Source organism: Pogonomyrmex barbatus, unplaced genomic scaffold, assembly GCF_055798465.1.
Source record: "Pogonomyrmex barbatus isolate J1 unplaced genomic scaffold, ASM5579846v1 scaffold1, whole genome shotgun sequence".
Lineage (NCBI taxonomy): Eukaryota > Metazoa > Arthropoda > Insecta > Hymenoptera > Formicidae > Pogonomyrmex > Pogonomyrmex barbatus.
In genome coordinates this window covers 21,148,225-21,173,036 of record NW_028297098.1, presented here as the reverse complement: position 1 = coordinate 21,173,036, position 24,812 = coordinate 21,148,225, and the positions used below count along the sequence as shown (strand labels likewise).

At 31.0% G+C, this 24,812-nt stretch overlaps 2 protein-coding genes and 1 long non-coding RNA gene across 3 annotated transcripts in view; 2 read left to right on the top strand and 1 right to left on the bottom strand.

Annotated features, from left to right (window-relative positions):
- Window positions 1–5,289: 5,289 nt before the first annotated feature.
- Window positions 5,290–24,812, bottom strand: part of LOC148938233 (uncharacterized) — a 35,026-nt gene continuing 15,503 nt past the window's right edge. The window contains exons 2-3 of the long non-coding RNA XR_016138331.1: window positions 9,323–9,436; window positions 5,290–5,961 (exon numbers count right to left, since the gene is read on the bottom strand). This is a non-coding gene — a long non-coding RNA (uncharacterized LOC148938233). The remainder of the gene's footprint in view (window positions 5,962–9,322; window positions 9,437–24,812) is intronic.
- On the top strand, window positions 6,350–10,863 carry LOC105426767 (uncharacterized). Its single transcript, XM_089072636.1, has 9 exons — window positions 6,350–7,312; window positions 7,429–7,554; window positions 7,705–7,912; window positions 8,003–8,508; window positions 8,586–8,766; window positions 8,861–9,058; window positions 9,230–9,447; window positions 9,524–9,688; window positions 10,021–10,863. The coding sequence occupies exons 1-8, from the start codon at window positions 7,301–7,303 to the stop codon at window positions 9,671–9,673; spliced, it is 1,599 nt and encodes a 532-aa protein (XP_088928762.1). The 5' UTR covers window positions 6,350–7,300; the 3' UTR covers window positions 9,674–9,688; window positions 10,021–10,863.
- LOC105426786 (luciferin 4-monooxygenase-like) lies at window positions 13,996–17,217 on the top strand. Its single transcript, XM_025218183.2, has 8 exons — window positions 13,996–14,576; window positions 14,655–14,777; window positions 14,906–15,113; window positions 15,213–15,712; window positions 15,783–15,960; window positions 16,034–16,285; window positions 16,390–16,631; window positions 16,709–17,217. The coding sequence occupies exons 1-8, from the start codon at window positions 14,565–14,567 to the stop codon at window positions 16,850–16,852; spliced, it is 1,659 nt and encodes a 552-aa protein (XP_025073968.2). The 5' UTR covers window positions 13,996–14,564; the 3' UTR covers window positions 16,853–17,217.

Sequence of the window (24,812 nt, the reverse complement as noted above, 5' to 3'; positions counted from 1 at the left end):
ATTATATTTTAAGAGGAATGTTAATTTTTAAATCATTTTATTACAAAATTTGTTTAATAAGATACGGTTATTCGGTTTAAATTTCTTTCAATAATTTTATGATAAATAGAGCTATACCAAAGAAAGAGTATACCATACGCAGAGCGTACCATGTACGTTGGTACAAATATGATATTAATATAAATAGCGTTATATTGTATACTGGATGTGCTCCAAAAGAATTGACAAAGGGATAGTATTCTCTTTCATCACTGACAAAGGTTGCGAAGCGCTTTTGCAAAATGACTACACACTGTGTATTCGCGCAGCGAAGGAAAAATTGGGGAAGTAAAGGCGGAGCTCGATAACACACCGCGTTGTATATTCGCATTCCGGATGGCTCTGGGGCATGCCTTTCCTCGTAGAACGGAAAGAACGTGTCTCGCGCGTGCTGCGTTAAATTCTTTTCCGTGGCAAACTGCTGCGCCGTATGCCGCTCGCTCTCGATATCGTTTTGCAGTCGAGTGTTTTCGCAGATAATATTGTATCGATCCGGTGGTGCATCCATGCGGAATACACGCGTCAGATGCCGACAGCAAGCAGTATCAGCTTAATCTTATGTGTGCTTTAACCCTTCTTCTCCTGATTTGCAAGACTGCTGAACTGAACAATCGCGTCCTTAAAATCACAATGCAGGATAATTAAAGGAAAATCGGCAAACATCTAAATATTTCCACAAGATCGTCTCTTTTACTTTAACTAATATTAGTTGTGGATAAAAAATAAAATAATAAAATAATAAAAAAAGCAAAGGCGTAAAATAACAAAATTATTTCCCAAGTAGTCTTTAAGCGAAAACGGAGAATGTGTTGTCAGAAATATATATTTTCGTATTTACGTGTCAAGCTTTTAAATTAAATTTGTTTAAGGAAACGGCCAGCGAAGGGCCAGGTGAAGTAAATTTAAAAAAGTACAGTTTGATTTTCTTTGCAGCTCGCTGTTACCATTATTTCGACCGTTCGCCAACCGTTCACGCAGCATCCACTTATGCGCGAATGAATGTGACGGGGATATTATCGTGACGTTTGAGTTTACGCGAGGAACACATCGATCCGCGTTGTCGCGTTCCACCAAATACGATGCCATCGGAAAACGATAAAGAGGAGTCCCCCCGCATGCATCCCCGCCTGGGAAGCTGCAAATCGATGGGGTGCGTATTTTATTTAAATTCGCGCGACAGAGCGAGAGCGGACGAGATAGAAAGAGAGAGACAGAACCCGACGCAAATTTGCAATTTCAAAATATTCCAGTGAAAAAGGGAGCGTCCCGGTGGGAGGAGGGGGAGGAGAAGGATGAGAACGAGGAGAAAGGAGGGGATAGAGGATTGGAAGAATTTAAATCCCCTCTCGTCGTCCTCTCGTCCTGGCACGATTGTTATTTTAATTTGACTTTTTGTCATTAGTCCGCCGCTAATTCGGCCGAACTCGCAGTGCTTCCATAATGCTTCCTTATTGCCGTTTCCTTGTCTCTCTTCTGGCTCTTCTTCATTCGGCTCTCCCTCTCTCTCTCTCTCTCTCTCTCTCTCTCTCTCTCTCTCTCTCTCTCTTCTCTTTCTCGCAGTCTCATTAAAACGATGTCAGATTGGCGACAGAGTACTCAGACGTCTGGAGTGCATACAACTTCTGTCGGTTTAAGAGCAGAAAAAATTACTTTGTACCTCGCCAGATGAGTGAGTTTCCTTCTTGTCCGCCTGCTTTGCTAGAAAATGTGCATTTTCCCGATTTAGCGAATTAATTCGCGACGCAAAGCAGCTTTCCAGCGTTGCTATTGAGCGTCTTGTGCAAAGAGCTATAGCATACAAAGTACTCAGTATATCGTCAATATCATTCTATTATCAAAACTTGTAAGAATAAATTAAATTAATTGATAATAATTAATTGATAATAATAATTTCTTTAATTATTTTAATACTTTAGAATAATTGAGAGAATTAAATTAATTATTTTTTTAATTATTTTAATAGCAATAATAATGATAATAAATAATTATAATGTCAATTGTTTATATCTAAATTCATCAATTCTGGAGTTATTAATCATCTTCTGTATATAATATTTTCTGTGTCTAGAATTTTCATTAGACATATAAATTATCCCAGTTTTCATCAGAGAAGAGCTAGCAGTATTTAATTAAAACTGTACATAAATAAAGATCAAATTGATTAAACATTTTTGACTACCCATTTTACACTCTGAAGTTTCAATGTAGACGCGATTCATAGACGTAAAACGTAATGCGATCCTCTTTTACCGAGTTTTAGGAACGCAAAAATCACATGAAAATCACTCGTGAAATCGTGATTTTTTTTTCCAAACTCATCAAAGGCACAAGCGTTGCACGTTTCTTTTGTCGCAAAACTGCTATTCAGATGCAGAAAAGGGATGAAAGTTGCAAACGCTGTGTGTAAGCCGCGAACGCAATGGTCCGTGTATCCATGCTATCGACAGCTAGGTCTCGAGCTAAACGTGAATGTGCGGACAGACGAAAGCGTGATAGCCGAGGAAATGAAGAAAAATAACGCATCCGGTTGACAGACGCGGACAACGACGCCGGTTCGTCGCGACGGGACGGCGGCGGCGACGGTTGCGTTCCTACAAAAGCAATGACGACGTGGCCCGTGGGCGCGTTGAATATTTCATAGGGTGGCTAGAGAGAACCACAGTGTTCGACCCATTCCTCTATCTAAACGCGCCTTGCCGTCATTCGGCCCTTAAGCCCATGGCACATGTGGTGCAAAAGGGCACAGACCCTTTATTGAGGTTCAATGTCTATGCGCATCTGAGAAAAATGACTAAATATAATAACTACGCTCGACAAATTTTATTAAACTTTTAAAATATACTACAATTAATAAAAAAAATCATAAATAACAAGTACTTATAAATATACAAATAAAATGTTTCGATCTATAAAAATAGATGTTTTATTGTTGTCACTTGTTAATATTTTTTGTCCACCTTGTCAAGCAAGGTGGACAAGGTGTTATAGGTATATATCTTTTAGAAAGAAAGCAGTGAGCAGAGTCCTGAAGCTAGTAATTGCATAGTGATTTTTGAAACGGTCTTTTCATTTCCCTTCCCCAGCGATACAATATTGAAAATCTTTTTCTTCAAGTCCCTAGAATGTGTTTGATAGTTTGTCCACGTGGATGGAAGATATCGCTCGACAGTTAATTACAGTATCATCTTATTTTTTTAATAGAAATATTAGCCTAAAAAGTTCAGCAATATTAATTATTACTAATGATTCAGTAATATTATTAACTTTCTTATATCTAAAATATCGATTAAAAATCAGTGATGACTAATATAATTTACAACGCAAAAAAGAAATGAAGTGATTGGGAATCGTGAAGTTTGTAGTTGAACATGTAAGTATTTTACTTTATATATATATATACACACTTATAATAAAAGAATATTTTCTTAAAATAAATTATAGATTATTGTGGAATATTTCTCATATGCTATCTTCTATGCTTTTTTAACAAATATTTCTCGAATCGATAATTTTAAGAAAACATTTTTTCGGAATATATAATGTATCGTAAAGAACTTTTTGTTGGATATGCTTTCATATTGTTTATAATATTTGAAATAAAGTAAACAATTAATGAATTAGCGAGTATCATTTTCTCGGTAAATAAATTGTATAAGATTACGGTATATCAAAAATAACTATAAGCTTCATATTTCTCAGAGATCCATGTTTTTCAATATATTTTATGCAAAATACTTAAATACGCGATATGTTGTTATACTTTTAAACTGACATAAGAAAGAATATTTATTTTTACAATCATCGTTTTTTTCAAATAATTTAAATTTATTTTAGAAAAATGATTAATATAATTTATTTAAATTTTATTAAGAATTATTATTTCGACGTCATCTGTTTTTAATAATCTTTAATAAAAGAGATCTATTTTTTATTCCAATTTATTCTAAACTTTTATTTCTCAATTTACTTCTCAATTTAAATTTGCTTTAAATTAAACTTATTAGAAAATATTATTACAATCATTACTGAGCTTATTAAGTTCGTAATGATAAATATCGTTGTAGCAAATGATCTTGCGTACACGCTATTTATTTTTTTATATGAAAGAGACGATTGATTACTTCTCAGACATCTTCCTGTACAAGTTCAGATATCTAGACGATTTTTGCTACGAGCAATCGATCTTTCTTCGCCTCACTTTCACGAGATGATTTTAGATCAATATCATGTACACAGTACACGTAATCCACGTAACTTCAGACATAAAGCTAATGCTGTTCTGTGCCATGCAAGATAGCACACGTTGCAACTTGCAACTACAACAGTGAGATATCTTCTCGTATGCCACGTGCTTTATTCCGCCTCTCGCACCGAACCACGTGTATACCAGTGGAGCGAGGATAGCACACGTACGAAGCGAAGCTTACAGAGAACGGAGGCGAGCGGAAACGCCCGCTCGTAACGGAACCGAAGTGGTTGTTGGGGAATTTGCAATTCCCATCGGGCATTCGGCCGCTCTCTCGAATTTTGGAAAATTCCATCGCGGAATCCCCGGCGGGCCGGTTAAATCGTGCTACTTACATCGATCGATCGCGCAACGAAGCAGTTAACCTCCCGGCGTTCAAGATTCGCTTCATTTGGATTTCGGATCTAAATGATCTGTGTAAGATCACGATATATCGTTTAATATTTTTATAATTTATAAAAAAGATAAGACAAAATATAACGATATTGATATTTGATTTTTGAGCAAATATGTATGATGATGTGCAAGAAATGATGTGGAATAAATAAAATACGATATATATTGAAATTGTGGAAATTGTAAAAATTATTAAGGTGAAAAATAGGAAAAAATAGAGATAAAATTCGTAAATATAGTATCATTGCTATACTTTATTTATTATTAAATACCAGTAAACGTATTGCCTTTCTTTCATATATAGGATCTAAAATATTCAAAATATTGCATATTTTGTTAATTATAAATTTTTTGATTAATTTAAAATCAATTTTTTATTTTATTTATTTCTATAGTAATGTTTAATTGATATTAATTAATGAGTGTCATTTGATTTTTTTATTGTAAAAATCTTTTCATTTTATATTAAAAAATACTGTATATTAATATTAATTAATATTAATATTAATAAATAACACATAAAATAAAATTCTCGATAATATAACATTTATCAAATTAAAAATATAAGATTTATAAATGAAAGATTTATTTCGCATAATTAAAATCATTTTCACATCATCATTAAATAAATCATATTTTTTTTCATTGTCAAGTTATTTTTTCTATCTATCTGGAATATTTTTATCTAGAATATTATCTTATCTATAGAATAGTTGCATTCAACAAGACTTTTAGTTAATTTCGAAACATATTCTTTTGTGTAAAAATGTTGTGCTTTTGAATGCACCACCGTATTTGATCCTTGAAAATATAATGTAACCGTTGCTATACCTGAAATTCTTTAAAGAGAGAGATAGAGAAGCAAGGAAAGGGAGACTTCCGGAGAAAAGGAAGAAATCGAGCTCCTATTTTTTGTTCGTTGAATCACGAATAAAAGCAACAATGATGTTAGTTGATTTAAACTATATCATATTTCAAGTAATGACTTTTTAAGAACATCAATAATGGTAATTTCCATTTTTGTCAACAAGTTTTCTGTAAGCTTCACTGTCGCCAAATCATCCAATTTCGAGTTTTCCTCATAGGAATCATAATTAATAAATCGACTAATTTGCAAATCGACGAGTAATGAAGTCGAGTAATTGATGTATCGTCTTGACTCGTACAATCATTCAATCCCCTTGAATTTCTGACATCAGGCAAAGTCATGACCATTAATTAGTTGGCATCCCCTACGGTTCTTCTGACTTGTCGGCAAAAATGTCAGGTAGCCGTAAGATCTTAACAAATTTATGATTAGTTGCTGTAAATAGCGTAGCCAATAATATTTTCTGCTTATTTGTTCACATTATATATTATATAGCACGTATAATTACAAATAGAATTTCATTTTAAATTGCAATGCAAATTATTTTTTGAATTAAATATAATTATCGCTTCAATAAGAAATTAGTAGTGATATATACTGAGATATATATATATATATATATATATATATATATATATAAAATATTTATAAGTTAGTGAAATAAATACGTGACACTAGCAAAAACTAGAAAAAAGAAATTAAGAACTATTATTTTATGTGAATAATATATTTGTGAGAGATTTAATCTTGCTTAAAAATCTAAATCACACTTTACTTGATGATATAATAAATATAAAAATGTAAGTGATAGCATATCTAAGATATAATAATAAATATATAATAATAAATTTATTATTAAAAAAATTAATAAATTAAAATGTCATATTTTTGTCTATAATCGAAATCGTTAATAAATCCATTTTTTAATAATTTATATTTACACGTTTTTACAAACGCAAATTAATTTTTTAAATACAATGCATTAAAATTTTATAAACGTGTTCAAGAATCAAAATGAATTGATATATTTTGGACGCATTGCAGACAGGAAAACGAGAGGAAAAATTCGATCATCGCAAGTTGTGTTCTCGGCTACGGAAGCCGCATGCAAAAGCGCGATATAATTCATTCCGGTTTCGTCGCACGATTTATCATCCATTTGGAATACAATTCGTGCGAGTGTCGACGCGAAACGAATTGTTTCTGCCGATATAAATTTTCCCCATTGAACATCGAATTGAGATTGACCCATGCTAAGACGATATGTTCACCAAGAGCTTATTGTATGTATCGTATGCTAGAAGCGAGATTTTTCTTTGAATTTACATCATTATAATCGAGAAACACAATTAGAATATAATCATTAAATGCAACAAGAGATATCGTAAATTGAATAGTCGATAGAGTTTCGTGACGATGAGAAGAATTCAAAACAAGAGCGAGAATACGTTGTCGAATTTGGTAACAGATCGAAAATAGAAGCAAGTTGAATAAAGATCTCGATTGAATTTGATATTGTTCTGCACCTTGGAGCAAAACATTATTTTCTTGCTCAACTATCTATGAACCAAATATTTTCACTAAATTTTCAGTTATAAAGTCGATTTCACATTGTAATCATAAACAAATGTCAAATTGGTAGAATTGAAAATTTAGTCATGTCATCCGTCGTGATACGAATAGCGTTGTTATTGTATCAGTACTCAACGAGAACATTATTTTAAAAGAAATTACATGTGATCTTCGACAACATGGCAGAGCTGGTAAAAAATATATTCAAAATATATATCATATAGTAAAATTAAAAAATTTATTTCATTGCGCTTAGAAAAATATAAAAATATAAAAAGATCTCTACTAGTATTGTGGATTTTTTTAGAAAATTTTTGTAACTACAGAAGGAACAGAACAATGTCTAATTGGTGACGAATATCCGATTCCTCAAGAAAATATTGGAGACCTGATTTTAAATGCATTCAAAACTAAACCGGACTTTATCGGCCAGGTAATGTTTCTTAATAAGAAATATGCTATGTGGATAAGCATTTGAAAGAGTACCCATTAATAAACAATGCGAGAAAAAATATAAATATAAAATATATAAAAATATAAAATTACTAAACAAAATATGAATTAATAACAACGCGACTTGCAGATAGATGCGGAAACGGAAGAGCAAATTACTTTCGAACAGATGAGAGAGAATAGCGTGAAGTGTGCATTATGGTTAAAGAAAGAAGGTGTCCAAAAAGGCTCTGTAGTAACAATATGTACGCGCAATCCATCGATCGCTTATGTGCCGTTTCTAGCGAGCATATATATCGGCGCTATTGTGAACCCGTGGGATGAAAAATATTTTGAGGGTTGGTTCTACCTTTTTCTGAAATTTCTCTGAATAATTTATTTTCACGCTGACATACTCTTCCCACTTATTCAGTAACGAATGTTTTTAGATACAATACGAGTTATGTACTTTCTGCTGATAAATAAACCGGATGTAATCTTTGTCGATAATGATAATTTCGTTAAGCTCATTGCAAATATCTTGCTCTTAAAAGATTTTGATAAAATAATTAAAATCGTAATCATCGGTGAGGATAAATTACCTTCAGTTAAATTGAACTCTCTGGAATCTATTTTGAACTATAACTTTGATAAGGCTGAGATTGATGAATTTTCCTGCGAAAAGAATGATTTAATGGAAATCGCAATTATGACGTTTTGTTCTCGTGCAATGTTTTATTCTGGTCGGGCAAAAGTTCCTTATGTAGCATTCATATCTCCGTCAAATCAACAGACCCCTGTTATGTTTTCCGATACTGTCGGCCTATGGTACGGATCTTTATATTGGAATCATGGTCCTCTTTTGACCGTTCGTGCTATATTGTCCTATGTGACAGTTATTAAATCTAGGGTATTCAGCGAAGAAAATTTATATAAGACGATAGAGAAATATAAGGTAACATACAAAAGCGCCCGAATTGTTTCGAAAATTAATAAATTAAAATTAATAAATTAATAACGTATATGCTGCAGGTGACATGGGTATTTCTTAGCGAAACATTCAATCAATTGTTTAAAACCAATGACGTTTCTTTTTCGAAATACAATATATCTTCGTTGAAAGAATTTTTATTCGACGATTGGGAAGTCGAAATATTTGTTCTTAAAAAATTTATCTCTTCGCTGCCAAATGTTTCTATCATTCGAGTATATGGTGTGTATGTTATTACGGTCATACTTGCAATTGATAATCAATGAAATTGCAAAAGAATATCTAAAATCAATGGTTTATCATTGTGATATTTCAGGAACAGCAGAAACTGGCGTGATTGCTTACCAGACAGACAATTTCTCTCGAAGATTTAAAGGTCGAGTGACTAAAAATGTTCAATTATTGTTTGTTGCTAAAAAAAATTATCCCAATATACATCCAAAGTTAAAATTCATCTATTGCAAAACACCACATATATCAAACACCCATGTATCAACAGAAAGTGCTGTACACTGTACGTATTGTGACTTGCAACATTAGCTTAATAATTTATAACATTTTTTTTTAAATCGATTTTATGACTACAATTTGTAGCTCAAATTGGGAATGAAAATTTCAAGTTATTCTAAAAATAAAAAGTTCAAGATATTCTAAAGAAGCACTAATAAAATTATATGTCCTTTAGTATGGTACTCTATCGGAGACGTGGGCTTTCATATAAAAGACGAAATTTATGTCATTGATCATTATAGACATTTCTATACATACAAAAACAAACCTGTCAGATTTTTACGTAGCGAAATCGCATTACGCCTCCATCCGGCTGTATCTGATGTCGTGGTAATAGCTGTACCAAATGACGATCATCTTGTAGCTTATGTTAATAAAATATCTGGAAAAAAGGTTGATACACATAGTTATTTTAAAGTCTTGCAGTCTTTATTTACTATGATGGAAAATTCATATTGTTGTGCCGTAGGTGACAAAAGAGCAACTGAAAAGAATACTGCAAAAACTTCCCGAACTGCATCAGTTATTTCCGATTGACGATTTTCGCTTCATTACACATGATTTTCCACGGCTTCCTAATGGAAAAATTGATCGAACACGAATTCATATGCTAAATTAATGTGACACTATAATGGTAATATTTCTTTTATCTAAGCAAATACATGTCTAAGTAGATACTATTCTAGACATAAAATAAAATTGAATAATACTGAAAACACAAAACTTCTACTTCACTTAAGTTTGATATGAAAAAAACAACATATTTTTGTCATTGGATTCGTTTTTGACACAAAGTCTCTACGCAAATAGATATTAATGCATAAAATTCAATTATAAAAAAAGGTTTTTAAATCCATAAAAACAATATGTAAGAAAAATTTTGACAAAAATATTTTGTTGATAATATGATAATACAAGATATTTTTTTGAGAAAATAAAAATTATTGTCTTTTATGGTTTTTAAAGGCCAGAATAAAAATATCATAAATGCCATAAAGTGGATTATTGTCAATGGTGGATAATATACAGAGTATTCAATAAAGATCGGGATTCCAGATTTACTCGGAACATTTTTCTAAGAAATGTTTCGGACAAAAGTTGTAAGTTTAAAAAAAAATCTTTTTGTTGATCTTATCAGTTTGATTTTGGGACGTGCCTCTCGCCGAATACAAACAACTACAAATCAGAAAACTACAATACTTTTTCAACTAACTTATTAGAATATATAATTTTATATTTATAACTATATTTAAGTATTACATTATAAAGTGACATGATAAAAAATACGTAAAGAACATAACTGTTGATAACATAATAAAGTTGTATAGTCCAGAATTTATGTATAATATGTATTTGTTTGAAATATTTTCAATGACAAATTAATATTAATTTTACAAATTTGTCCATATAAAAAAATATAAAGTATATTTTTTTATTAAAATTAATTTTTTAAATAAAGAATCGTGTTAAAATAGAACTAAATGAAAAAAATATATAAAACTTTTGTATTGTAAAAAAGAAAATTTTTCTAGTGTAAGAAATTAATAAATAGCATATGTAAATAATGTAATAATAAATAATTATAATAACATTATGAAATAAAATTGACATAAGAGGGCGCTGTATTTTTTAATAAATTTTGAATAAATATAACTTGTTTCAAAATCAGCAATAGTAGACTTATAAATAAAATAATTCAAATTAATCATTGTAGAAGATACTCATATACTGAATATAATGTTTATACATAATTCATCTAATTAATATTATCTATGATTGTTAAATTAAGCAATAATATAAATAATTTATTTTCAAGCAGCATAAAAACTTCGAAATTATAAGCTAAAATATTATTACTAAATTAATAAAATAAGCATCTCTCTCCTCTCTCTCTCTCTCTCTCTCTCTCTCTCTCTCTCTCTCTCTCTCTCTCTCTCTCCCTTGTCTCTCTGTATTTCTAGAATATTTTTTCACACTTTATAAAAACAGACTTTTAAAAATGCAGAAGTATAAAGTCGAAACATAAAGAGTCAGAAAATATTAACTAAAGATAATTTGAAGATATTTTTTAGCAAAAAAAATTTATTTAAACTGTAGTCTTTCCGTATTATAAATATAAACAAACAATAAAAATTAAAATTAATTCTCTAGTTTATCGTAATAGAGCTATTAATTGTCAAAGCTAAAAATGTTGGTACTCTTATAATTAAAATAATGCTAACAATATTATTAATTTAAATAAATAATCACTATCGGTTAAATAATTACTAAAATAACACACACACACACACACACACACACACACACACACACACACACACACACACACACAAAAGATATTTGATGTGTTTCAGTTATGATGGTGCTTCTTGATACTTATATGTGCAATTGTAACAAATTGACGTTCTTATAAAATATGATTTCTCTTCCCTGAAAGAATTTGTATTTGATAATTCTGCGATCACGTACTATAAATGAAGGGCAAAATTATTGTCAAATTTCTATCGTTTAAGTATACGTATATTTTTAATTGCCTCTTGAAGAGATATTGTTATCAATAAATATTCAATTATTTCAGATGAATTAAAAATAAATACTTTTTATTTATCAAAACTGTAAAATAAAGTTGGATCATATATGATTACAAACATTCAAATGGCAATTATTGATAGCAAAACGAAAAAACAAACAAATCTAAGCGTGAATGGCGAAATCTAGGCCGGTATTCATAATCGATTCTTATTTCAAGACTGTCTTAAGTAAAGTGCCATGCCAGCGTAAATCGCGAGATCTAAGCTGGTATTCATAATCGACTCTTATTTCAAGACCGTCTTAAGTAAAGTGCCATAATAAAATAATATAGATATCACAAAATATTCTTTCACTTAATAATTAGAAAATGATTAGAAATAAGATATGAAATATATTATGATTATTAATCTTACATTTTTTATTTAAAAAAATCGAAAAATTATATGAAGTAATAATGTAAAACAAATCAATTTGCATTTCTTTAGACATTTTAACATGACAATATATCGAAAATTTCTTCGATTGTTATAAAGAGGATGGCAAATTTTTCATCAGAGAAACATTTTATTAAATACAAAGATTTCTTTATCTCATCCGCTAAATTTGGGACTTATCATAATGTTACCCGACAATGTCGTTGTAGTATCTAAGTTATATTATTAATGGGCAGTATTCAATGACTTTTGTTAGGAAAAAAACCCAAATTAAAATAGGTTGTTCCTTTTTTTTCAAATAAAAAAGTCAAATAAAATTATTTACGAAAGTTTATATTGACAAAAAAAGAGTTAATTTATGATGGAAAATTTGTACGAGAATTATAAACTTCAGGAGCTTGATTTTTAAGTATGAAATGCACATAACTTCATGCACATAACTTCAGTCTCAAATTAAGATTATATTGAAAAGTAAACTTCATTTAAAATTAACTAAAGATTTAGTCATAAATCAATCGTGTTTCTGAAGTTTCGTTTGACGAAGCCATCAAACTTTTGAAAAACCTACTTTTTTGCTCATAATTCAAAAATTTTTAGTATCATGATTTCCAATTTTAGAAAAGGTCGACGTCGAATTAAGATTAGTGAGAAGATTTGTTATTAAAACAGCATATTTTTCTTTTGAAACATTTTGTCTAAAATTGAACTGGATAATACAAAAATTACGAAGCTTTAATAAGCTTTTGTAACAATTTTTGAAGTACAACTTGCTAGAAATTTTTCTTGCTAGAAATTGCATTGCTAGTAGTTTCAATTATTAATTCCTTTAATACAATTAGAAATAAATAGTTTCTTACATTATATGCAAATAATAAAAATTTTACGCAGCAAAAGAATTATTGTAAAAATATATTTTGTGTGTGTGTGTGTGTGTGTGTGTGTGTGTGTGTGTGTGTGTGTGTGTGTGTGTGTGTGTGTGTGTGTGTGTGTGTGTACACACACACACACGATATAAAATATATATATATACACGAATATACATAAAATATTATAAATTTATTTAGAAATATTTGTTATTACATATAAAAAATAAAGAAAATAAAAGAAAAAAAAGTCATGTTGTCATGTTGTCCAATGTTCTGTTATTTGAAATATGTTTTCATCTGAAATCGAATAATTTAAAACTTTTATACATAATACTTTTAATTAGAATCATTTTTACTCCAAATTGCGATATTAATTTCAGCTAATAAAAAGAATCATAAATTTTTCCTCTCTTTTTGAATTGAAGGAATGATATATGTAAAATAAAATAATTAACCGAAATAAATATCAAATATTATATGAAGATATACAATTAATGAATATCGCGCCTATTAGAAAATTATGAGTCGTATAATAATGTAAAATAAAATTGATATGACATAAGTTTTCTCACAACTGTTATGCAAATAAACAATTCGCTTTTCGAAACTGATATATATGTTATTTTTTTACATATATGTTATTTTTAACTGATATATTATTTTTTATATCAAATATAATGAAAAAATTCTACGATAACAGAAAAAGTACAAAAAAAATAAAAGAAATAATCAACGATAATTGTAAAATGATTCAAATATAATAATTAATTTATGTAAAAAAATATAAATTTTAGTTATTTTATAAAATATGAATGATATGATATATGATAAAAATTGTAACGTATCATAGTGCACTATTTTATTTTTATATAAAGGTATAAAAGCAATTAATTATAAAAGTATTTCTCCTAAAATATTTCATATTTCATATTTTCTTATTTCATGTAAAATATTGGATAATATATTAGACAATATAAAATATTAGCTAATTAATTATTTTCTTAATACTTATTTATTTTGATTTTACACAGTAAAATTTTTATAAAAATTAAAGATAGTTATTTTAAATAATTTTTGTCAATAAATAATAAATAGATGTAAGATAAACACACACACACACACACACACACACACACACACACACACACACACACACACACACACACACACACACACACACACATATTTACAATAATTTGAGTTAATAATTCTCGGGAATATAAAATCATATATCTTTTACATTTATAAAGATTCCTTTATAAAATTATTTAACGCTCCATATTGTTTAAATAAATTAAAATGTTTAATTTTCAGCAAAATAGAAATTTTGAAGTTATAAAAGGCAAGGCATTGTTGAATTTTTTAATGGAATAGAGACACAGAATTTAGAAAAACAGTTAATTCAAAACTCAGAATACAAGCGAAATGCGAAATAGCAGTGAAAACATTGCCTTGTAACATCAAGCAGCTTAGATTAGCAGTAAGGACGTCTCTAAGCACAATAAATTCGTTTAACTTTTAGTCATAATAACGTTTCGCATCAGATAACATATCGATAAATATTATACCAATAGGAATTAAAACTCTTGTGATATTTGTTGGGAAATAGAAAATTATTATTTCTTTATATAAAAACATTATTAATATTATATAATTTAAATAAATTACTGGCACGGATATGGCATTTAAGGTAACATTTTATACAATAGAATTTTGTCATATATAAAAATAGAAAAGCGTTATTATTAATGTATCGTGCATCTTTTAGACAAAACTTCTGTACAATAGTAAAAATAATGTACTCTCTGGTGAAACAGAAACCGTTCATCTTCACAATGTTGGAAATATGATTTTGCACGCATTTAAATCTGAACCGGACTTTATCGGCCAGGTAATTTCCTAAGAATAAAATTCCTTACTTATACAAAGAAAGCATTCATTAATAAATAACAAAAAATATAATACTCTGTAAACAGCATATTATGTTCTTTAATAATAATGTGATAATATGTCTTGTAGGTGGATGCGAAAACAGGAGAGAAAATTACATTCCAACAGATGAGAGAAAACAGCGTAAAGTGTGCGTTATGGTTACAAAATGAAGGAATTGGATATCAAGACAAAATAACAATATGTACTTGTAACCAAATGGACGCCTATGTGCCATTTCTAGCTAGTCTTTTTATCGGATCCATTGTCAATCCGTGGGATGCAAGATATTTCCAAAGTATATTAATCTTTCTCTAAAATTTCATGTGATTTATTTTCATATATTCATATATACCTATATTGCCTTCTGTACATTCATTACAACAAATACTTTTAGATTTTGTACGAGTTATGTATTTTTTATCGGAATTTGATCCAGATGTAATCTTTATCGACGATAACAATTACGAAAAACTTCAACAAGCTCTCGATTGCTTAAATATAAATGATAAAATATGTTCTCCGAAAATCATAACTTTTGGAAAAATTGACAATGTCATTTCGCTTGAATCAATTTTAAATATCGACATTGATAAGAGCAAAATCATGAAATTTTCCTGCAAAGTGAGAAACACAATAGATGTCGTAGGAACAATGTTTTCTTCTGGCGCAACAAGTTATCCTGGTACATCGTCTCTTCGTTACTTTGCTTTTACATTTCCATCAAATCAGTGTATACCTGTTATGTCTTTCGGTGACGTTGGCCTATGGTATGAGCCTTTATGTTGGACTTACAGTCTGCTTTTGATTGTTCGTAGTATAATTTCATTCGTAACAGTGATCAAGTCTTCAGAATTTAGCGAGGAAAATTTATATAAAACAATAGAAAAGTATAAGGTAAATATATAAAACATCCAATTTTTGTTGAATTAATCAGTGAAATATGAGATATTTATATCGGATTTAGGTAACATGGGTGTTTCTTACAAATAAAGCAGGCAATCAATTGCTTCGAGTCGATTCTCTTGCGAAATACGATCTTTCTTCCTTGAAAGAGCTTATATTCGATACTACAGTAACACACAGTGATATTGACGAAAACTTCATCAAGCAACTTTCACATGTTTCTTTTGTTCGAGTATACAGTGTGTATATTTTTAATGCATTACAACATTAGCAACATATACCTTCAATTGATGATTATTGGATTTTTTTTAGGTGTATCAACTACACATATAATTATTAATTATTATCGGAGGAATTATAAAACGGGATGTAGAAGTTATTTAGCTAAAAATATTCAATTGATGATTCTTGATATGAAAACGCAGGGTGCTGTAAACCCAAAGAAGCTAGGCGAAATCTGGTACAAACTGGAGTGTTTATGGTGCACTCATAAGACATGTGAGATACCAAGTTGTGAGAATTATCGAGCAAAACGAAGTATCGACATGAAATACTGCGCTCCCAGTTAGTATAACAACTTTTCTTAATATATAATTGATTGTGTATCTCTAGACTTACATAATCCAAAAGTTACATAAAGTGTTAAAAAAATAAAATAATATTTTCAGTCACTTCCACATGGCATTGTACCGGAAATTACGGTTTTTATGAAACGACAAATAATCTACTCTTCGTTGTAGATAAAATAAAAAATATTATTAAATATAAAACATATTTGATCTCAGCTGCACAAATCGAATGCGTATTACTAAAACATCCGGCTGTGTCCGAGGTTGTTGTGCGAGGTGTGTCACATCCTACTGACATTCAGCATCCAGTGGCTTATATTAAGAAAAAAATTGGAATAAAGGTTTAAAACTGATTGTTCTTTTTTTTTTTTTAAGATTGAGTGAAAGTATTTCTAAAGAGCTCATGTTTCTATCTTAGGTAACTGAAGAGGAACTAAACCAATATGTGATAAAAGACCTGCCCATCTCTTATAAATTGCAAGGGGGTATATTCTTTAGAAACAAAATGCCATATCTTCCCAATGGAAACATTGACCGAATGCTAGTTCAGCTAGACTCGTAAATAATTTAACGACAATTTAACATTTTTATATTTGATAAAAGTATGATGTGCAAAAGTACTAAGACAATTTGAAAGTATTAAATAATTTAAACGATTTAAAGTGATTTTTTTCTTATATATACAAATATCTAAAATTATTCAGTTTATTAAATTTTGATAATTTCTATATATATAAGTGATAATAAAACATTTTAGATAATTAAATGTTATTATTAAAATGTGTTCTGTATAAATACTAATAAATACTAATAAAAACAAATATGTAAAAAATATAATTGCTGTTGCATAAATAATCAATATCATTTCATGGAACTAATATAAAAATGTAAAAATTTGCATATAAAATAAAAAGAATGTGATGTAAACTGTTTCTTTATAAATTTATTTATAATCTCTCTGATCCTATCATATTGTTTTCTAGGATTTTTACATACATAAAATATCATTAAATCAAAATCTTTTTCATATAACTAGATTTCTGCTATTGACTTTATTATAATTCTCTTTTTTATTCGAAAAGTTACTGCTAGGATGTGTTATGTGTGTCATGTATGCTTGCTCAGCAATAATTCTGAATCAATATACACCTATTTTAGCATGTATTTTCCATTTTCCAAAAATATTGAATGGATAAATTTGATGATTTAATGTGTAATTATTTATTTGAAAGATATGCTAAAAAAAAATGGTATAATGTTTATTATCCTTTATTTTTCAATGCTCATTAAAGGCCACAATTATCATTCTAATTATAGCATTTGTAAAGAATAGATAGAAGATGAATTGCGGTGGAAATATATCAGCAACGACAAATCTTTTCATTTCGATGTGCGGGGATGGCGAATATCTGTGCAATGTCATCGTAGAGGAACTATTAACGGCAATTAAGCGTCGATCGTAACGTCTCGTATTCACGCGAGTTAAATGTAAATAAAAGATGAAAAGTACAATCGGATAAACGTGCGCACGCGATAATAATTACTTTCAATAAATTGCATTCCTCAACGTGTACATTCAAAAAATATTATAATAAAAATCATCTTTAATCTCTACTAAATTGCCGTTTAAGTTTTTAAACATTTTATAAATATTAAAATTGCAAAAAATATGAATAAATATTTTTTTACTTTTGTCTTGACTCTTTTCATTTTTAAATTGTGTTTTTGCAAAATTTTTTCTAATTTTTTTTACATACTACCTTGATTTCGATCAGTATCAATTCATGTGAATCACAAAACGACAATCTACATCGACAAAACAAATCGATTTCGATAAGGTGAATCGCGAATAAGCATCATTTGTATTGGATATATGCATCAAAACGATTTACGTTGATTCAGATCAAAATTTTGGTCGCCCCGGGGAGCAGGGAAGTTAAATGCTATTCTGAAATGACGACCGGTAAGGGGGGCGGATTACAATTTTCTTGTGCTTCGAGATTTCATTGAATATGAAACTCGCCCTCCGGCCATTCGAACGATGGCCCACCCATACGAGATTCGGCTATATAAAATACGGGCTATATACGGGGTGTTTCTCTTCTTCTCTTCCTAAATAACAGGAACTCTAAACGGCAAAGGTTTGGTATTTTATTAACATTATACATATAAATTAAAATATAAATTAAAATATAAATATTCTAATATATTACATATTTTTTAAATTTAATATATATAATTCAAAAACAAATATATAGATCTCTGATGAAGAATTTAATTCAAAATTTTAATTTTTTTAATTAAAGAATATTTCAAATTGGTTAAAAATTTGTGTGTTTATGTGTTAAATGCATTTTAAAGTAAATTAAAAGATATATATATATATATATATATATATATATATATATATATCTAATGTTAAAAAAATATTTATCTAACTTTTTATTTTATTTTCTTAAAGATTTATTTAATTCTCTTTCACTAAAGTCTCTTACATGGTTATTAAAAAAAGAATATTTTACAACTATATATAAAATTGTCCACAATTTATAAAATTATTATGACTTGTTAAAAAAGATTAATTTCATATCCATTATAGAATAAATAAAGATAGTAGTGACTTCGTGACACCTCGTAGATAAATGACATGCATTTCAGAAGCGGGCGATAACGGTCGCGTCCCTTATAAGTCGGCATCGCGACGCCGAAGCTGCCGGATCGACGCGAACTTCCTTTATAACGTGACTTGTAAAACGCACAAGCAGAGCCGGGTATCGTTTAAAGTTTAAACATGCCGTTGCAAGTTCTCGCGAACGTATTCAATGAGGGGGGATTGCTATTATCCGCCGAGTTCCAGCTCGGTCCGATGTTCTCGCGCGGATTTACATCCCCGTGTGCAATTTGCCCCCGCGTGCATCTAAAAACAACAGTCGGCTCTGGCGGGTTGATACAAGAGAAGGAGACATGAATGCGATGGCGACGGTTACAAAAGCCGGACGAGAGCTTTGGTGTTAACGCGCGAGTTTCACGCGAAAACGAAGCGAACTTTCGCGACCGGCCAGCCAGACCGGTCATAAATATTCCCGGACAAGATTGAGGCGATAAATTCGCAAACTTTCTCGATCGCCAGCGCTTTTAATGGCTGTGACGAGTCTTTGGCGATGCTCACTGCCGAATTGCATGCGAGAATCCTGATCAAAAGTTGTGATAAAAGTGCGACCAGGTTTATGTGTATAACAACGTCATCGTGATAATCTTGAATCCTATTATTTAATGTTTTTTTTTTTTTTTTTTTTTTAATAAATTGACCAAATTTATCAAGTTCTGAGAGAAAATAATGACAGCTGTTATCAGTAGCAATCGAGTTTTTATCAATAAAAAAATTTCATATTCTAGTTAGATCAAGTAAGACATATAAATCTTTTTGAAATTTATTAATTTATTAATTGTAACATAGTATAATTAATTCATTGTCATTTTCGACACTTTAGTTAGAAAAACGATTTATCCGCTATTAAAACCTGAGAAACCTTTTCCTCCTTTGATAAAATTATTGCGATAAAAGTGCTGTATGTATTTTCGAAAATTCATTTTTTGGATATCTTAATATATCAAACTTCAAGTACAGATCATCGAAAGATCTCAATGTTCTCCTTCGTGGGTAACAGATTTCCATACTTCTTAAAACACGAGAAGGCTTTTCCGAAGTAAGATTTCGACATGTCCGAAGCAGTCGGATATCTGGAAGTAAAAGTGGCTTCGATAGCCGATTCGAGCTTTCGAAGGAGGGAGTCGAGCAGAGTTTCGTCGACTGGATCGTCGAGAAAGCGCACGACTTCCGCGCTTATCGACAATCAAGCGCAATTCCCGCGCAATTCCGCAATACATGCTCCAATCGTGAGCTTTGATACGGGGGCGAATCGATAGGTTACGAGCCGCTGGTAGCCGCTTACTCACAAGGGACTCGACAAGAAGGAATTTTCTTCCGGTTGGCAGCTCGCACTCTCGCGCCTCCTCTACAGCCGGAAAATTAAATTGAACGACTTTTCGATGAAAACAGACAAGAACTAGTTTCCGAGTCTTCTCGAATCAAAGGCATTTTGGGATTCATATACTTTAAAAATGTTTTGAAAAAGATATGCTACATCTCGTGCAAATGATTTTATTCATTAGCAGAGTTCGTGAAGAAATCAATTAACACTCGACTAATAAAAGAAAATATAAAGTAATTATCAATAAAAAAAATGAAATTTAAAAATTAAAATTATTTTGATACTAGTGTTTGTGTGATTTTTATATAAAGAAAAATAGAGAATTTTTACGTTAATAGAAATATTCAATTTTATCTCAGATAATATTTGCAAAAAGCACTTCCAATTAATAATTCAAACTTCGAAGCTTTCGAAGTTTCAATTGAGGAAAAATCTTGTCTATATTTAATCAACGAATCTGCTGTCGAGTATTACCTGGTAATCTGGGACGTTCCGTGCGCATGATAAATCCAAAGTCCAGTGGAAATTCATCATTATATCGTAATGATAAGCAGGTGACAGGACATCTGGGAATATCGTAGTATCGATTTCCGTTCGATTAATAACGAATGAAAGTGCAAAAGCCGGAGCGAAAGGGATTTCGACCGTAATAATGATAAGGACATACGAGAGTATGCAATCGATGCTGCAACTGGGCACAAGCAAGCAAATTTCGACTGGTCGGTTGATAGCTCTTGGAAATGCCGATCCAATTAAGCCGGCGCATCGCGTTCATTCATTGCCAATTTCCGCGAGTTAGACTACAGACCGCGATATAATAGCTCGCGTTTCGCGCGATCATTTCTACGCAAATTAATACAAAGTATTCTCATAGAGATCATAAAATATATTCGTAATGCTTGGTAATATTCGAGAATTCGTTCCACGAGAAAACAACACGAAATAAAAATAAAATAATTATTCGTTAAAATATAAATTTAAAAAATTTCAGTTTGCTCTAATAAAGAAAAATAAAAAAAAAACATATAGTATATTGTTAAATAAAAATTGAAATACAAAGTTAACAAATGCAGATTTAATAAAATTATGTGTAACTAAGAAAAAATTAAAAAAAAGGATTAGTGAATTTTTCTTCTTTTACTTTTATAATTAAAATCGATTTATATCACCAAGATATTTAATACCGGCGACGAAAAAAGTTCTATTATCTAAGTAATGTCATTCTATTAAATTTTTGTTAGTGAAAATTTTCTCGATTCAAAATTCATTTGAGACTTTTTAGTCGAGCAACCAGTCGCAGCTTTCAAACACAACAGTGCACAACATAACGCCGCCGCACTTCGGCATTAATAATTCTTATCTTTCATCCGATACCGCCCGAGAGAGAAGCCTGCATCTCGAGCTGCAAGGACAGCGACGCTCGGGAATATTTCGCAGTCTTTTCTCTCGACAATCCCCCATCTCCCTATCTCGATCCCTAGCCCCCTTTCCACAAAATGAATTCGAGGATGCAGCGTGACTTCCGGCGCGCGAGCGGAAGTTGCGGAGAAAACAGAGCAGAATATTTAAGGCGATGCGCAACAAGGAGAGAGAGAGAGAGAGAGAGAGAGAGAGAGAGAGAGAGAGAGAGACAAGCGAACGAAATTTCTTCGAAATGCGAGGGTGAGAAAATAGTGCGAGAGGAGATTGGGGAAAGGGGGAACGGGAGAGAAAGAAAAGGGTCATCGATAGGTCGAATGGCGAAGGCAGAGGTAGAGAGTAGTCGAAGAAAAGTCGATCTTGCTTTCCGTTTCCCAGATGGTCTCTTTTTTGTTCGGCGAAGTAAGATTGTTACCACACCTCGTTAGAGAATCATTAACAATAGAAATTATATCGGTGTTCTCTCATAAGCGAACACTTACGGCGTTTTCTAACAAGAAATTTTTCTGACGAGCACGACGTATAAAATTATTTTATGAAAATCTTTGTAATTAAAGAAAAAGTAATATAAATTTTTCGGCAGTTATATATCTAATTTTTTTCAAACTATTTTTTATTTTAATTATTTTTTTCTTCCATTCGTTGGTTATCTTTTAAACGTTTAGCAGAATATTTTTCTATTCATATTTTTTTTCTTAAGATCGTATTTTTTCAAACGTTCGCAATTTTCGTTGCTTTTACATCGTTGAACAGTTTCACATCTATTACGAAATCCTTCTGTCGCATTTTGGGAATGCAATGCGATTCAGACAAATGCATCACAGCTTCTTGTCATGTTGGCTTGTCCGTTTAACCGCTGCGTTACGATATATCGCTGTGACGGCGATATGTTTGCGTCCGCGACTCCAAGAGGACTTCGAACGCGGTCTCGCCTAATTACGGTCCAGACGAATCCCTTATTCTACCCGGCGTCTCTCTCTTGATGTCCTCCCGATGATTAGCGCGCTCGTGACGACGACGAAGAGATATGTACATGGCGCGTCACGTAATTCTAACTGCGAACGCAAGCGGCAAGCTTATTGCTCCAGGACATTAAGCTTAAACGAAATACCGCCGTGAAGCACCTTCGGGATAATACTGACTTTCGATTGCTTTTAAATTATATGTTTTTGTTAGTTTATATGCAGAAATTAACATTCACATCTTTGATTTATACATATGATTATATATACCATAAGAATTGAAGAAACAATCTGTTAATATCAACCTTTCTTTGAAGGAGACTTTTATGCAAATTTAATAGAAAATATATGATAATGGATAAAATTATCCTGTATAAAATTTCCGTAAAAGTTCCAAACTTGGAAAGCATATTTTGTCTGTCGAAGCTGCAGTGAAAATATTCATATCAGAAATAATTCTTATGAATATTACATAGTTAAAGTTTATAATAAAACATTTCCCTCTTTGAAATATGTATAAGTCTTTCGTAAAAATGAATAATATAAAAAGATGAAAAATAGTGTACGGTATTCAAGTATTCAAGATTAAAATATAAATTAACAATAAGCTGCTATCATACGCGACGATAGTTCGACTCGATGCAATCTTCTCGCAACACTGGCAACTCTCTAAGATCTCAGTGAACGATTTCTTTTATCTCGCACGCCCGGAGTTTGCGTTTACGCTCGTTATTGGCCGTGAAATTAACGCCAGCAGGACGATGCTCGGGCGGGATCGCCCTCGTTTAGCGCAACGCTCGTGACGAGTATTTTCCAGGATCTCTTTGCCGACAGAGAACGGGGAAAAAAGTATCTTATCAGTTGTATGTGCGGCAGACAACGTCACAATGCCAGAGCTAGATTGCAACGGTTAGGTTCGCCTCCAAAGGGTTTTCGCACCATATCACAGCGGGACTCTTCCGCTCTCTCTCTCTCTCCTTTTCGGAAATTTATTTCAAGCTCCTTTTACTTTTCGGTTATTATCCTCGGCATTATCTCGAGCTTGTATCTCTAGTATTTCTACCTCTGCTTTTCGAATGAAAGTGAGAGTTTCTTTGACAAAGGACTAATTTGGTGATGACATTGATAAAGATGAATAATAATATAATTCTTATTACTAATATAAATAAAGATCCAAGATTATTTTGATTTGAAAAAAATGTAATTTTATATATGGCAATGATACTATATTTTATTTAAATATATAGTTATGTAAAAATTATGTACATTTTATTTTTATGTCGCCGTTGTCGTCTCTCTCTCTCTCTCTCTCTCTCTCTCTCTCTCTCTCTCTTTCTCTATGTCATCTATTATGTACATAAATAATCTAATTTAGAAAATATACAAATATACAAAAACTTTTAATCATTATTATTATTATTATTTCATATTTTTATCATAACAAGCGCTCAAAGTGTTACTGAATACTTTTTTTCTGTCATTATAGATGTGCGATAGCACATTACTCTAAATTATTCTAGAATAATACTAGCAATTCATTTCACGTTAAAGCTCTCACATCCGATCCGCAAGCTAGTTTACGAAACTTGGCGAAAGTGGGTGTACGACCTAGAGAGAGAGAGAGAGAAGGAAGATTCTGTGGCGAAACTTACTAATAAAACTTTATACGTCGCTGCCAGGTAAGTAGCGCCATTTCAGAAGTTGATGCTCGCATGAAATATCCCAACGAATTCACTTCCATCTCCCATCGTTCGCCGTCGTGCCGACAAAATTCGAATGATATACAAATCGCTCCGCGCATTTCTCTTTGAAAAATTCCCAAGCACAATATAAATACCTCTAACTTCCCACATTATTTTTCTTCCATTTTTTTTTTCTTATCCTCTATATAAGATATATTATGTATCATTAGCATTTATTTCCAATTTATACACATTTCTCTCTGTATTTCATTTTCCTATTTCAAAGTATGCCATAAATTACATTATATGTAATACATTTTCAATTTCTCTCGTCGCAATGTTAACTCCGAATATCCTTTCAATAAAGACACACGAGCTCTCGGGCTGTTTCCGCTTCTCGGGAGGATAATCGATTATTTCGTAGCAGTTAGGCGAATATCGATCGTCCGTGCCATTTACAAGCGACC